The sequence below is a fragment of the Coffea eugenioides genome, unplaced genomic scaffold (assembly GCF_003713205.1).
Source record: "Coffea eugenioides isolate CCC68of unplaced genomic scaffold, Ceug_1.0 ScVebR1_23;HRSCAF=104, whole genome shotgun sequence".
NCBI classification, from domain to species: Eukaryota; Viridiplantae; Streptophyta; class Magnoliopsida; order Gentianales; family Rubiaceae; genus Coffea; species Coffea eugenioides.
Window position 1 is genome coordinate 955349 of NW_020862884.1, and position 15385 is coordinate 970733.

The following is a 15385-nucleotide window of genomic DNA, read 5'->3' on the forward strand; positions in this document are numbered from 1 at the left end:
GCTGTGCAAGATCATGTAAAGGATTGATTTATTGTAGAAAATCATTCTTCACATTTTAGAATATTTTAAAACTACGCTCTGTTATTCTAATCAGTCTGTTATATTAATGTATATTATAGACAAACAAACTTTGTCTTATCCCGAAAGATATTTATCATTTGCAATATTTATTAATAGTGAACAAGTATAGCTTAAAGAAAAGTGGTTACTGTAATTTATGATTTTTTTTTCAGAACTGTAATTTATGATTTGAAACCTTTTCTATCTTTGTCCATCTCCCTAGTATTTATACGAGGAGACTAAAGTCTTCCGGTCCTTGCAAAGTAGACATGATGCAGGGTACTAAAATGCAAGTTTAAAATTATGGACTTAGAAAGTAAGTCAAGGGCAACTGTTTGGTCCTCCTACCAAGTGGTTGGATGAAGTGGACAAGTCATTTAGTAGACTGACTGACTGTTGTAGACATGAAACAATAATAAATTGTGGTGCACGAATATAGAAATTGGGAGAGTATTTAGAAATATTGACGACCTAAATGAGACGCTAGAAATACTTTGAGAAAAGTCTAAGAAAGTGTCTCTAGTTTCGAGAATTTTAACTCTTTTTAGGCGTTGAGGGTCTACAAATTGAACAATCTTCGTGTGTGGTAGAGGAATTTCTTTGCTGCTTCTCCCAAACAATTTCTTATACTACAGGGGCGAGGCGAAAGACCAATGATACGATAACAGGTGATTATCACTTCTCGTGTAAGAAACTTGCGAAAATTTGTTCATTAGCTTGCCAAGTTACTTTTCAGGTCAATAGGAATTGTTTGGTCCTTCCTAACAAGTGGTTGAGTGAAGTGGACAAGTCATTTAGCAGACTCGCTGTCATAGACATGAAAGAATAACAAATTGTGGGCCACGAATATAGAAATTGTGAGAGTATTCGGATTGGTTAATATTGACGAAGTAAATGGGGGGTTAGAAAAACTTTGAGAAAAGTCACTCTAATTGAATATTTTCTGTATGTTCAAAAATTGTGGATAGAGAAATTTCTTTGTCACTTCTCCCATACATACACATTGAGATTCTTAACTGAAGTAGAAAGAAAGGCGAAAGACCAAAACAAAGCGTAACGGACAATGTCATCCCAAAGTATTTGTTAGAGTGTAATTTATTTCAACAAAATCCAGTGCATTTCTGCAGAGTGTAATTTACGCCTTGGGTATGGAAGAAACAAAATAATAAAATAGAACAAATGAAAAAATTTATACTCCTTCTCGTCATATCTGCAGAGTATTTGTTAGAGTCTTGGAATATTTAAAGTGTTAACTCAATCCATTTTATTGCATTTCAAATAATAAGCTATAGAAGTTAATTTCAATAATTGTAAAGGCTACAAAAATAAAACATCGTTTGAGTTACGGTGACAGATAAACCAAGATAACAATCTCCGGCAGAAGAACCAATAGAGGGGTGGGTGTGGCTGGTTTTCACGCGAGGCGTGATGCTGCCCAGGCGTGAAATGTACGGTAAATTCGCTTCAAAGTATAGCTTGTTTTACACTTTATTTTCTAACATCATTTTTTTACCGATTTGTTTGTTTATTACTAAAATCATTAGTGAACTCTAATATTTGACAACACTTAGGACAATTAATATCTAAAAAATCAATATTCCGAATATAATAATAAAAAATTAATATTTTATATATATGGTCCTAGTTAAATTTTATTCTACAATTGCACTTTTTTTAAGACTAAGGAAAATATCTCGCTAATATGACTTAATAACAGGAAAAAAATTGTTATTAAAAATTAAAATATGAAAATATTTTTAAAAGTCTAAAAATGACTGGAATATTGTCAATCCCAGCTTTCACGGTTTGAAGAGTATAAGTCATGGTCGATATGCGTAAATTGTAAGTTTGTGGAAGCTTACTGAACATTTTCAGTATTAAGTCCCAGGTTAGCTCCTTTAGGAGCTGCAGAAAATAAACTATCTGGTATAATCCCTGCCTCCATCTTTAATAGTTCAGCCATTACTGTCATTTCAGTGGGCGGCAATTCCTTTCATGGCAGTCTCCCAACCAACATAGGTCTCACCCTACCAAATCTGGAAGGATTATATCTTGGGACAAACGAGTTCTACGGAAACTTTCCAACTTCAATCACCAATGCTTCTGGGCTCAAGATACTTGATCTTTCCCGTAATAAGTTTGAAGGCCAAGTTCCAGCTAATTTAGGAGATCTGACAAATCTTCAATTACTAAATCTTGAAGGAAACCTCTTCGGCGGTAATTCTAACGGAGACTTGGACTTTATTGCATCATTGACCAACTGCAGTGATCTAAGCGTTTTTTCATTGAGTACCAATAATTTTGGAGGTAATATACCTAGAGTCATGGCCAATCTATCAAATCAACTAACAAGATTATACCTGGGAGGAAACCAACTGTCAGGAACCATTCCACAAGGATTTGGAAACTTTGTCAACCTAATTCAACTTAGCCTTGAAGAAAACTATCTTTCAGGGGTCATTCCAAGAGATTTTGGCAAATTACAAAATTTGCAATTTCTAAGTCTAAGCCAAAATGAGTTGTCAGGACAGATAGTCTCTACTCTATGCAACGCCACCGGTCTATCCAAGCTGGATTTATCAACCAACCAGTTTGAAGGGGGCAATATACTTGACAATGTTCTTATAAACTGTCAAAATTTGCAATATCTTGATATATCTCAAAACAACTTCACTGGAATTATATCACGACATTTTTGGCAAACGCACTTATCATTGATTTACATGAAAATAGGTGAAAATTCGTTTAGTGGTTCTCTGCCTCCAGAAGTTGGAAAGCTTATACATTTGGTGGATTTCAATGTTTCCCACAACCAACTTGCTGGAGGTATACCCATATCACTTGCTGACTGTTCAGATCTGGAGAATCTTTATATGCAATCCAATTTTTTCCAAGGAACAATTCCACCAAATTTGGCTTCTTTGAAGAGCATCCAGCAAGTAGACCTTTCAAGTAATAACTTGACTGGTCCAATACCAAAAGAACTTGAGAAGCTTCAGTTTTTGCGCTACTTAAATCTTTCCTACAACGACATCGAGGGTGAGGTACCGAACACTGGAGTTTTCAGCAATGTGAGTCAGATATCACTGATTGGCAACAACAAACTCTGTGGAGGCATTCCAGAATTGGAGTTCCCACCTTGCCCAGTTATCAGAGGGAAAAACAGAGGAAAACTGAAAGTTATCATATTGCTGTCCATTGTTTTACCGGCAACGCTTCTGATTCTTGGTGCATTGTTGTTATATTTCTTGGTATATCGAAAAAGAGAAAGAAGACTGGTGGCTGGATTCTCTAGCATGCCTACAAGAGTCGATAAGCTCTTACGGTTTTCTTACCATGAACTTCTTCGTGCAACTTCTGGATTTTCTCCAGAAAACTTAATTGGTTCAGGAAATTTTGGAGCCGTCTACAAAGGAAGACTAGAAAAACATGGCAATATGCTTCTAGCAGTCAAAGTTCTTGACCTTCAAAAGAATGGAGCTTCTAAAAGTTTTAAGGCCGAATGCAAAGCATTGAGAAATATTCGCCATAGAAACCTCGTTTCTATCGTGAGTTATTGCTCCAGTATTGATTCCAAGGGTGATGAATTCAAAGCTCTAGTCTATGAGTTCATGGAAAATGGAAATCTGGACCTGTGGCTGCATCCTTCAGAGACAACTGATCAGGCAACAAGCTCAAGAAGTCTTAATCTTCTTCAGAAGCTAAATATTGCAATTGATGTGGCTTCAGCATTGCAATATCTTCACGACCACTGCGAAGCTGAGATTGTTCACTGTGATCTAAAACCAAGTAACATTCTTCTTGACAATGATCTTGTTGCTCATGTGGGTGATTTTGGATTGGCAAGGCTTCTCCCAAAACCCATCAACACTTCTTCCGAGCAAAGAACCAGCAGTACCATTGCCATAAAAGGATCAATCGGTTATGCAGCCCCAGGTAATTATAATTTACAACCTTTTTATGGTCAAGATGTTATTTAATTCTTTTTAATTCTTTTATTATAATTACTATGAGATCTCTAATCACCGATGCATAGTAGCTAATTTTAATTAAGTCATTTCGTTCTAAAAGAAGGTCCATTATGCCCCAATCTAACATTTGATTAATTTTGATCACTTAGTTTCTTTTTTATAGTTTTTCTTTTACTACCCAATAATAACATGTCTAGAAACAAAATCTCAGAGTATGGAATGGGTCTTGCGGCATCAACTCAGGGGGATGTCTACAGTTACGGCATTCTTTTGCTAGAGATGATTACAGGAAGGAGGCCAACAGATGATATATTCGTGGGTGACCTTGATCTACATAACTATGTTAATGGGGCTTTGCATGAACGAGTTCCTGAGATCGTGGGTCCGTTGCTTCTTTCTGAAGGAAGAGATGAAAATAGTAGAATTACTCATGGAGAGGAAACTATTAATGGTGGAAGAGAGATTGATTGCATTATTTCCCTGCTGAAAATTGGACTTAAATGCTCTGCAAGATTACCAAATGACAGGATGCATATGAATGAAGTTGTCAGAAAATTACATCTCATTAAAGATGTTTTCCTTGGTGTCAGGGTACATCAAGAAAGTTTTGAAGCTTAATATCTACAGGTATACTCAAGAATTTAATACAGCCCACAAGTTGAAGTCCATTTTTTCTATATTAGGGAATTTTATTCTTGACCTAGGCTTGCAAGCCAACTCGTTCTACCAGTCAAAATCTATTCTAGTCCAAACCAAAAAAAAAAAAAAAGGCAAAAGCTATGTGTTGTGCTTACAAGCATGGAAAAAGATGGCTTCTCATACTAATGCATGAATTCTTGATTTGCAGCTGCTTACATGTCTGAATCTCCAAGCTGAAGTTGTTAATGGGGTGAGCTAATGAAGAAGACACCTTTGGCTTTTTATTTGAAAATAAAAATAAATGGATGATTCAAACATATTCCTATAGTCTTTCTTTATAAGAATTAGATGTTCTTGGAAGCAGTCAATCGGCTCAATTCTGCTTGAACATCTTAATGCTTCCATATTATGCTTGGATAGTATGCAATACATTATACTTACAATGCATAGTCTTGCAGACTAGAAGACTAAAAGAAATTGTGAGAGCATTCAGATTGGTTAATATTGACGACCTAAATGACGGGTTAGAAAAACTTTGAGAAAAGTCTAAGAGGGTCACTCTAATTGAATAATTTCTGTATGCTCAAAAATTGTTGACAGAGAAATTTCTTGTCACTTCTCCCATACTTCTCTTTTTATTTTTTTTCGAGCTGAGCTCGACTCGAATCGATTCGAGTCGAGCTCGAGCTTTAAATTTGCCGGCTCGTCGAGCTTGAGTTCGAGCTTGGTAAAATTTAGTCGAGATTCGGCTCGATTAGCCCAAAACTCGACTCGACTCGACTCGTTTGCAGCCCTAGTTGGAAGTTCATTGCTTCTATATTTTAGAAAAGCAATTTCATTCTTGATATAGTCTTATAAGCTAACTCATTCTATTATTCAGAATCTATTTTAGCCAGAAGAAATAATAAAACAAAACAAAAGTTACGTGTTGTGCTCAGTAGCATGGAAAAGGACGCCTTCTTGCAGGCACTAATGCATGGAAAAGAATGTCATCCTTTTTCCTTAAAAGGTTAGGATCCAAACGCGGAATAAACAATTATTGAGATATCGACAACAATTTAATGAGAATATAAATGAAAGACACATTTAACGACTTCAGCCTACGTCCACGGAGAGAAACCTGTTCTTTATTATGAGAGGAAAACCCTATACAAGAATACAACTTGAACTCAACCCCAACCCTTGTATACCAACTCTCATCTCTCAAGAACCCTCTCTCACACCCCATGTATAAGGCTACATGATGCCCCTTGTGTCTCCTTGTGTGTCCCTTGTGTAGTATGTCAACCCACCTATTTATAGAGAACATTACTGCCCAAAAAACCAAATAACAATTGGAAACCAATATTATTTCCTAAACTCATATAGAGTAGAAAATAGTATCTAACTAAATAGGAATTTACTTGACTACTACTTCAAGTAACTAAATCCAATTAGAAAACTAGTTACTTCCCACACCAAATAGGAATCTTGACTAAAAGAAATTAAACCAATTTCCTAACAAATCTCCACCTTGGCGAATATTTCTTTTAGCAAACACAGCAAACCATCCAAAAACTCCATTTGCCTTTTCCCACCAAGTACCTTGGTGCCTAACTACACACCCGAATCAATACAGTCCTGACACCAAATTGATTCAATCGGCAAATGAACATGTGTAGTTACCCCGAGTCTAACCTCCAGTTAACTCGTGAGAAGGTGCCTCAATTCACCATCTCCCTTTGCAGGATTTCTTCTCAACACCACTTGCAATCTGGGATCCCCTTCTGTGAGTTCTAACCCTAACCATTGAGGCAATCAAGTGGTAAAGTCACCATACTTCTTCCCATCCTCAGGACTGTCTTGTCACATGTGGTTTTCAAGACTCCACCTAAAACGAAAAACTCGTACCTGTCAGAGTCTTCTGGCGCATAGAAATTAGATCTCCTTGTTTCTTTGGGACACGTGCCACACCACCCAAAAAACATAACCAAAATCTAAAATCCACCGGGATGAAGTATCAACCGTTGGAGGTGTGAGAAAGTCTCCACCGATTCACGTCCAAAATCAATATTGGATTCCACCTTTTCCTTGACCCTTGAATCACCTGCCTAGATTCACCGTCAAACATCTCCATACTTTTCGGCTTTTCATCCTTCACCATCAATGTTTTTTGCCAAACCATTAAAACAAGGATACCACCCATTAAATTGTTCAATTGGTGACAACTACCAATCCACTTGATCTCAATAGTTAACCAGGATCCAACCTTGAACAGCCAAACTCTTGATCCAACCAAACTCTGATACCACTCTCATCTCTCAAGAACCCTCTCTCACACCCCATGTATAAGGCTACATGATGCCCCTTGTGTCTCCTTGTGTGCCCCTTGTGTAGTATCAGAGCCGATGGTTCGGCTGGGCAATGACTCCAGGATAAAAAGCCAATGAGAGTGGTAAGGCGTGGCTTGGATAAGAGCGGGAAAAAAAAAATCATGCAGACCTGCAGTGAGACAAGGGCATGTGGGCTCTTGAGCAAGAATCGTACACTCCAGATTGAAGTGGGCTTGATGGAGTGGATGGGCTAGGGAGAGAGGTCCGATGTGGAAGAGATTCACAATTGAGGGGGAGATTGTTGAGATATCAAGTGTGAATCAATATCCCACATCGGAAAGAGATGAGTAGAATGAGGAACATATAAGTGGGAATGATCCATAGACCCAATGCCTTAAGGTTTTGGGTTGGATGTGGTGTCAAACCCATAGTTGTGGTTCCCATTCTAGTTCATGGTTAAATTCTCCCCGAGTTTGGCTCTCTCAGAGCCCAACAAAAGGATGTCTCCTTTCTTCTTTTAATCCGGTTTGTCATATTAGTATATATTGTAGACAAACAAATTTTGTCTTGCCGTAAAAGATATTTATCCTTTGTAATAAATATTAATAGTGAAAAAATATAGCTTAAAGAAAAGTGGTTACTGTAATTTATGATTTGAGACCTTTTCTATCTTTGTCCATCTCCCTAGTATTTATACCAAGACACTAAAGTCTTCTAGTCCTTACAGGGTGGACATGCAGCGTACTAAAATGCAAGCTTAAAATTATAGACTTAAAAATTATAGCAACTATTTGGTCCTTCCTAACAAGTGGTTGAGTGAAGTGGACAAGTCATTTAGTAGACTGTTGTAGAGCATTCAGATTGGTTAATATTCACGACCTAAATGAGGGGTTGGAAAAACTTTGAGAAAAGTCTAGGAGGGTCACTCTAATTGAATAATTTCTGTATGCTCAAAAATTGTTGACAGAGAAATTTCTTTTGTCACTTCTCCCATACATACACATTGAGATTCTTAGCTGAAGTAGAAAGAAAGGCGAAAGACCAAAACAAAACAAAGCGGACAATAATGTCATCCCAAAGTATTTGTTAAGAGTGTAATTTATTTCAACAAAATCCAGTGCCTTGCTGAAGTAATGAAATAATAAAAATATCAACTCTGCGGCAATAGAGTCCACCTATATAAAAAAAAAGAAAAAGGCACTCCAAATCACAACATTTCTAAATAATAAATAAAATATGAAAATTCTTAAAATTAACATGGAAATTACATGGATGCAAAAATATCGACCTGAGTGCATGAAATACGATGAATTTGTCTAATCTGAACAGCTGGGTAGCTATTATCTCATGATCGCTTTGTCATTAACAATGAATAGAAGTTCCCGTGGCTAAGGATCTCCGGTACCGGAAAATGCTTCATCAACAGTACACAATGAATATTTGCACTAATCACGATCATGATGAATATTCAATGAATTTCTAATTTTTATTGAGAAAGAATTTGTGCATGAGGAAGAAAGATGATCGAGCAAATTCTTTCCGTTTCATTAAAGATCTTGGGACCACCAAATTGTTTCATCTCTCATGTTTTGAAAAAAAAAAAAAAACCTTTTCTTGTCTATCACACATTCTAAAATGAAGCAAATTAGCTTCAGGATGACAATCTGATATAGATTTTAGGGATAGCATTGGAACATTGCTTTAATTTTTTTTTTTCTAAATCTAGCAGACACCTGATATGCACATATGACATTAAGTCAACATAAAAAAGAGAAAAAACTAAAAATTATAACATCAAAAACAAACCCTTCTTTTAAAAAAAAAATTAAAATTTTTTTGATGGTTGTGTGTGCAGATAAAGAAGACACCTTTGGCTTTCTTTCTAGGAACTGGATGTTTTCAAAGATAGTCAATTGGCTCAATTCTGCTTGAACATCTTTATACTCCTGTATTATACTTGAATCTTATGTTTCCAAAATTTTGATTTTGCAATGTTGAACGTTGATTTTGCAACCATATGAAATCTTAGTCACAATGAGAACGACATAAAGGGATAGAAGGCGGAAATCAATTGTTCAATAAACCCATATGTTCCCTTGCCAGCACACATCCATACATTTCCCGATCAAGTTATGGATGGCCATGGTGGCCATAAAAAAAAAATTTCATTTAGTATTAAAAGATATGATAATCATATGCATCATCACCTACATAATCATATGAACTAACCTTTTTTTATTTTTATTTTTATTTTGTTGGGGGTGTCTCAAATAGGTTATGCAATAATAGTGAATATTGCCCATTTTATCCAATTTCATCTATTAATTCGATACTTAATGCTCATATCTTTTGTGCCACTTTCTGTCCCACTTTTTATTATATTACTTTTTCTCTTTCATAACATCACATTTTAATTCTTTTTATTTTCTTAAAACCCAATAACTATTAACTGAATAATACACAAAATTTAACACATTGCTATCTATAAATGGCTTAAACGGACGAAGACAATAGATGGAAATGTCTCTTGAGAAGATACCGTATTAAATCTGGGACCTTTTAATCAGTGAGATAAAGGCAGAAATTAGACTAATGGAAAGATGAGGCATCTAAGCTAAGCTAAATGATCAAATCGAATTGGGGTAAAAAAAAAAAAAAAGTGAACAAAATAAGAAATATTTTCAAAAGGTTCAGCCGGTGTTAGTATAGTTTGCCCAATTTAATAAGTCTGCTAACTGGGCCCTCGGCGAAGAGCCCAAGCGTCCAAGTTGTTCATAACATCCACTTCCACGAGATTTTACAGAGATAACTCCTGCTTTGATTATAAGTTGGTGGAAGTTCACTGACCATTTCTGTATTAAGTTCTGATAACAGAGTTTTGCTCATTTTCCTTGAAAATAAACCAAGAAAATCTAAGTCCCATTACTTCCAATTGTTTGGGCTCCGCAAGAATCCGTAACAGCTCAACCACGTTCCCAATACCAATCATCAGCTTGTTGCAAATTAATCCATCTTCGCAACCAACAGCTCATTGAAGTTCCCAATACCATGTGGGGATTTCGCTCATCATCAACATTAGCAAACATATTTCTCCTTCTCTTAGTTGCCATGAACCTTTCAGTAAGCCATGTTTCAGCTTCTAAACAATTTCAAAATGAGACTGATCGTCTTGCTCTACTTGAATTCAAGAAGCAGATATATGATGACCCGTTTGGAGTGCTGAAATCCTGGAACCATTCACAACACCATTGCCAGTGGGAAGGAGTCGCATGCAGTGCCCGACATCAAAGGGTCATGGCCTTGACTCTAAGGGATAAGCAGTTGTCTGGAACCATATCTCCTCATGTCGGAAATCTAAGCTTCATGCGGTTCATCCAACTTGGGGAGAATCAATTCCACGGTGAGATTCCCCAAGAATTCGGTCGCCTCTTCAGGCTGAGATTCTTGAACCTGTCAATTAACGCACTCAGTGGAAAAATCCCAGCACACCTGAGCTACTGCTCAGAGATGATAGGTATTAGCCTAACGAGCAACAAGCTAGAAGGGAAAATTCCGATTGATCAGCTGAGCAATTTGAAGAAGCTTGAAACTTTTTATCTTAACACAAACAATTTGACAGGAGAGATTTCCTCCTCAATTGGGAACTTATCATCATTGATCCGGGTCGGATTCCAGTTCAACAATCTGGAGGGAAATTTGCCCATGGAAATGGGGCTCTTAAAAAGGTTATCTATATTTTCAGCAGCAGAAAATAAACTATCTGGTATAATCCCGGCCTCCATCTTTAATAGTTCAGCCATTACTGTCATTTCAGTGGCCAGCAATTCCTTTCATGGCAATCTCCCAACCAACATAGGTCTCACCTTACCAAATCTGGAAGCATTAGGTATTGGGGTAAACAAGTTCCATGGAAACTTTCCAATTTCAATCACAAATGCTTCTCGGCTTGAGGTACTCGATCTTTCCCAGAATAAAGTTGCAGGCCAGGTTCCAGCTAATTTAGGAGATTTGACAAATCTTCAAAGATTAAATCTTGAAAGAAACTTCTTCGGCGGTAATTCAACTGGAGACTTAGATTTTATTGCATCATTGACCAACTGCAGTGATCTAAGCGTTTTTTCATTGAGTACCAATAATTTTGGAGGTAATATACCTAAAGTCATGGCCAATCTCTCAAATCAACTCACTGAATTGTACTTGGGGGGAAATCGACTGTCAGGAACTATTCCAGAAGGATTTGGAAACTTTGTCAACCTCTATGCCCTTAGCCTTGAAGCAAACTATCTTTCAGGGGTCATTCCGAGAGATTTTGACAAATTACCAAACTTGCAACATCTGCGTTTTGACAGTAATCAATTTTCAGGACACATACTATCTACCCTATGTAACGCCACCGGTCTATATGAGCTGGATTTGTCGACCAACCAATTTGAAGGGGGCAATATATTTGACAATGTTCTTATGAACTGTCAAAATTTGCAATATCTAGATATATCTCAAAACAACTTCACCGGAATTATATCACCACATTTTCTGCAGACGCACTCATCACTGATTTACATGAAAATAGGTGAAAATTCTTTTACTGGTTCTCTGCCTCCTGAAGTTGGAAAGCTTATACATTTGGTGGATTTCAATGTTTCCCACAACCACCTTGTTGGAGATATACCCATATCACTTACTGATTGTTCAAATCTGGAGAATCTTTTTATGCAAGCCAATTTTTTCCAAGGAACAATTCCACCAAATTTGGCTTCTTGGAAGAGCATCCGGCAATTAGACCTTTCAAGTAATAACTTGAGTGGACCAATACCCAAAGAACTTGAAAAGCTTCAGTTTTTGAGCTACTTAAATCTTTCCTACAATGACATTGAGGGTGAGATACCAAACAAAGGAGTCTTCAGCAATGCGAGTCAAATATCATTGATTGGCAACAACAAACTCTGTGGAGGCATTCCAGAATTGGAGTTCCCACCTTGTCCAGTGATTAAGGGGAAAACCAGAGGAAAGCTGAAGGTTGTCATATTGCTGTCCATTGTTTTACCAGGAACGCTTCTGCTTCTCGGTGCATTGTTGTTATTCTTCTTGGTATATCGAAAAAAAGAAAGAAGAATGGTGGCAGGATTCTCTAGCATGCCCCCAAGAATCGATGAGCTCTTACGGCTTTCTTACCATGAACTTCTTCGTGCAACTTCTGGATTTTCTCCAGAAAACTTAATTGGTTCAGGAAATTTTGGAGCTGTCTACAAAGGAAGGCTAGAAAAATATGGCAACAAGCTTGTAGCAGTTAAAGTTCTTGATCTTCAAAAGAACGGAGCTTTGAAAAGTTTTAAGGCTGAGTGCAAAGCATTGAGAAATATTCGCCATAGAAACCTCGTTTCTATCGTGAGTTATTGCTCCAGTATTGATTCCAGGGGTGATGAATTCAAAGCTCTAATCTATGAGTTCATGGGAAATGGAAATCTGGACCTGTGGCTGCATCCTTCAGGGACAACCGATCAGGCAACAAGCTCAAGAAAGTCTTAATCTTTCTCGGAAGCTAAATATTGCAATTGATGTAGCTTCAGCATTGCAGTATCTTCACGACCACTGCGAAGCTGAGATTGTTCACTGTGATCTAAAACCTAGTAATATTCTTCTTGACAATGATCTTGTTGCTCATGTGGGTGATTTTGGATTGGCAAGGCTTCTCCCAAAACCCATCAACACTTCTTCCGAGCAAAGAACCAGCAGTACCATTGCCATAAAAGGATCAATCGGTTATGCAGCTCCAGGTAATTATAATTTACAACCTTTTTATGGTCAAGATGTTATTTAATTCTTTTTAATTTTTTATTATAATTACTATGAGATCTCTAATCACCGATGCATAGTAGCTAATTTTAATTAAGTCATTTCGTTCTAAAAGAAGGTCCATTATGCCCCAATCTAACATTTGATTAATTTTAATCACTTAGTTTTTTTTTTTTAGTTTTTCTTTTACTACCCAATAATAATATGTCTAGAAACAAAATCTTAGAGTATGGAATGGGTCTTGCGGCATCAACTCAGGGGGATGTCTACAGCTACGGTATTCTTTTGCTAGAGATGATTACAGGAAGGAGGCCAACAGATGATATATTCGTGGGTGACCTTGATCTACATAACTATGTTAATGGGGCTTTGCATGAACGAGTTCCTGAGATAGTGGACCCGTTGCTTTTTCTTGAGGGAGATGAAAACAGAAATATGACTCCTGGAGGGAAAAATAGCAATGGTGGAAAAGAGATGGATTGCATTATTTCCCTGCTGAAAATTGGACTTAAGTGCTCTGCAAGATTACCAAATGATAGGATGCATATGAATGAAGTTGTCAGAAAATTACATCTCATTAAGGATGTTTCCCTTGGTGTCAGGGTGCATCAAGAAAATTTTGAAGCTTAATATCCACAGGTATACTCAAGAATTTAATAAAGCCCACAAGTTGAAGTCCATTTTTTCTATATTAGGTAAAGAATTTTATTCCAGTCCAAAAAAAGAGAAAAAAAAAATCAAAAGCTATGTGTTGTGCTCACTAGAATGGGCAAGGATGGCTTCTCATACTAATGCATGAATTCTTGATTTGCAGCTGCTTACAGGTCTGAATCTCCAAGCCGAAGTTGTTAATTGGGAGAGCTAATGAAGAAGACATCTATGGCTTTTTATTTGAAAAAAAAAATAAATGGATGATTCAAACATATTCCTATAGTCTTTCTTTATAAGAATTAGATATTCTTGGAGGCAGTCAATTGGCTCAATTCTGCTTGAACATCTTAATGCTTCGATATTATGCTTGAATAATATGCAATACATTATACTTACAATGCATAGTCTTGCTCCCACTTTCTTTGAAATTTGATTTTGTTACTATATGAAATTTCAGTTACTATGAAAACAACATAAGGGGATAAAAGGAGAGGATCAATTGTACAATAAATTCATATGTTCCCTTATTACCATATCCATATATTGCTCAATTAAGTCACCTTGCCTCTTAAAGCTATGGATCTAGCCATGGTGGGGCTCATACTTTTATGCCATATCTTGATGATTTTGAACGTAAAATGTTAGTAGGGCCTAGTAAGTAACCTAGGCAATATCGGGTTGAAAGAAAAGTTAAAGAAGGAAGTGAAGAGGAAGGAGAAATTAAAAAAAAGATAAAATGTTAAATAATTTGAGGAACTGCCAAGAAAAAAAATCAGAAGGGAAAAGGATTTTTGAGTGAACAATCTATCTATGTGCAAGTCGCGTCCTCTGGCTCTGGCAGCCCAACTTAGGGTCAAAATTCCCGAGAAGCACAAATTGGGTAAAGTATCAATTGGGAACATTCTACCATCGTAGTAATAACAGACTCTCCATTAGCAGGGAAAAAGGAAAGCAAAAAAGTGTATAGGGGACAAAGTGTAATATTCTGACAAAACTTGTTTTTTTTTGAGGGAATGTTTTTACAAAATTAGTTCATGAAGCAAAGTGAAATACACGACTTATATGAAGGTAAACTTTGTTGCTTTGATAATATCATTAAGGCTTAATCTTTTTTGCACCATTAATGTATATATTTACGAGTTTAGATGCATGTCACGCTATTTCAATTTGAATTTAAATATCAAACTTTACAAGCATCTAAAAACCTGCTTGTCTATATACCAATAATGATTTGTTCATTAAACAATCTCATTTTCAACTTGTTTAAAATAACACCATTATTTTAGCTTTTACTTGTGTTAATTGCACTTTGCACTCTTTGCTTCGACTACCATTTTCATCCTTAAACTACATTTTACTCTTTAAACTGTAAATTTCGTCCTGCTTAAATACAATTCTTGACGAAATGCTCAAAATTAATCGAATAATTCCCATATTCCGTTAACTTATCATTTTAACTAAAATTAACCAGATGTATTGGTACATAAATGTCAATTCAAAAACCCTTAAAACCTCTTAAAAATTAAACGTATTTTCTTTTTCTTCCTTTGTTCTTACATTTTTTTAATTTCCTTTTCTACTACTGCACAGAAGGTACCACCATCGCTGCACCATAAATCAATAGTTTAGGCCAGGTCTAACACCGGAATCAATAATATGCATATCTCTGTATCTCCATCATTGAAGACCAATATCCACATAATCATCCGCTACAAAACGTATCCAAAGGAAATTAAACCCCTGTATCCAAAAAACAAATCCTAACTAAAAGAATTATTCTCAACCAAAAAAAAAAACAACGATGGTACAACTAATGTTGCAGTCAATGTCAAAATTGATGAAAAAAGGGTGTGATATGAAAAAAAAAACAATTTTTCCTAACTGCATTTGACTTTTTGAATTCCTCTATTATTTTTTTTTTATCTAACCAATTTCATGGGTAATCTTTTTCTTTTTCAA

At 36.3% G+C, this 15385-nt stretch overlaps 1 protein-coding gene and 1 pseudogene across 1 annotated transcript; both read left to right on the forward strand.

Annotated features, from left to right (window-relative positions):
- Positions 1-1882: 1882 nt before the first annotated feature.
- LOC113756561 (putative receptor-like protein kinase At3g47110) lies at positions 1883-11973 on the forward strand. The gene is made up of 6 exons (XM_027300199.1): positions 1883-1902; positions 1949-3996; positions 4243-4622; positions 4879-4920; positions 10010-11817; positions 11943-11973. Exons 1-6 carry the CDS (start codon positions 1883-1885, stop codon positions 11971-11973), a joined length of 4329 nt encoding a protein of 1442 aa, XP_027156000.1.
- A 133-nt stretch (positions 11974-12106) lies between these two features.
- LOC113756562 lies at positions 12107-13405 on the forward strand (annotated as a pseudogene).
- The last annotated feature ends 1980 nt before the right edge of the window (positions 13406-15385 follow it).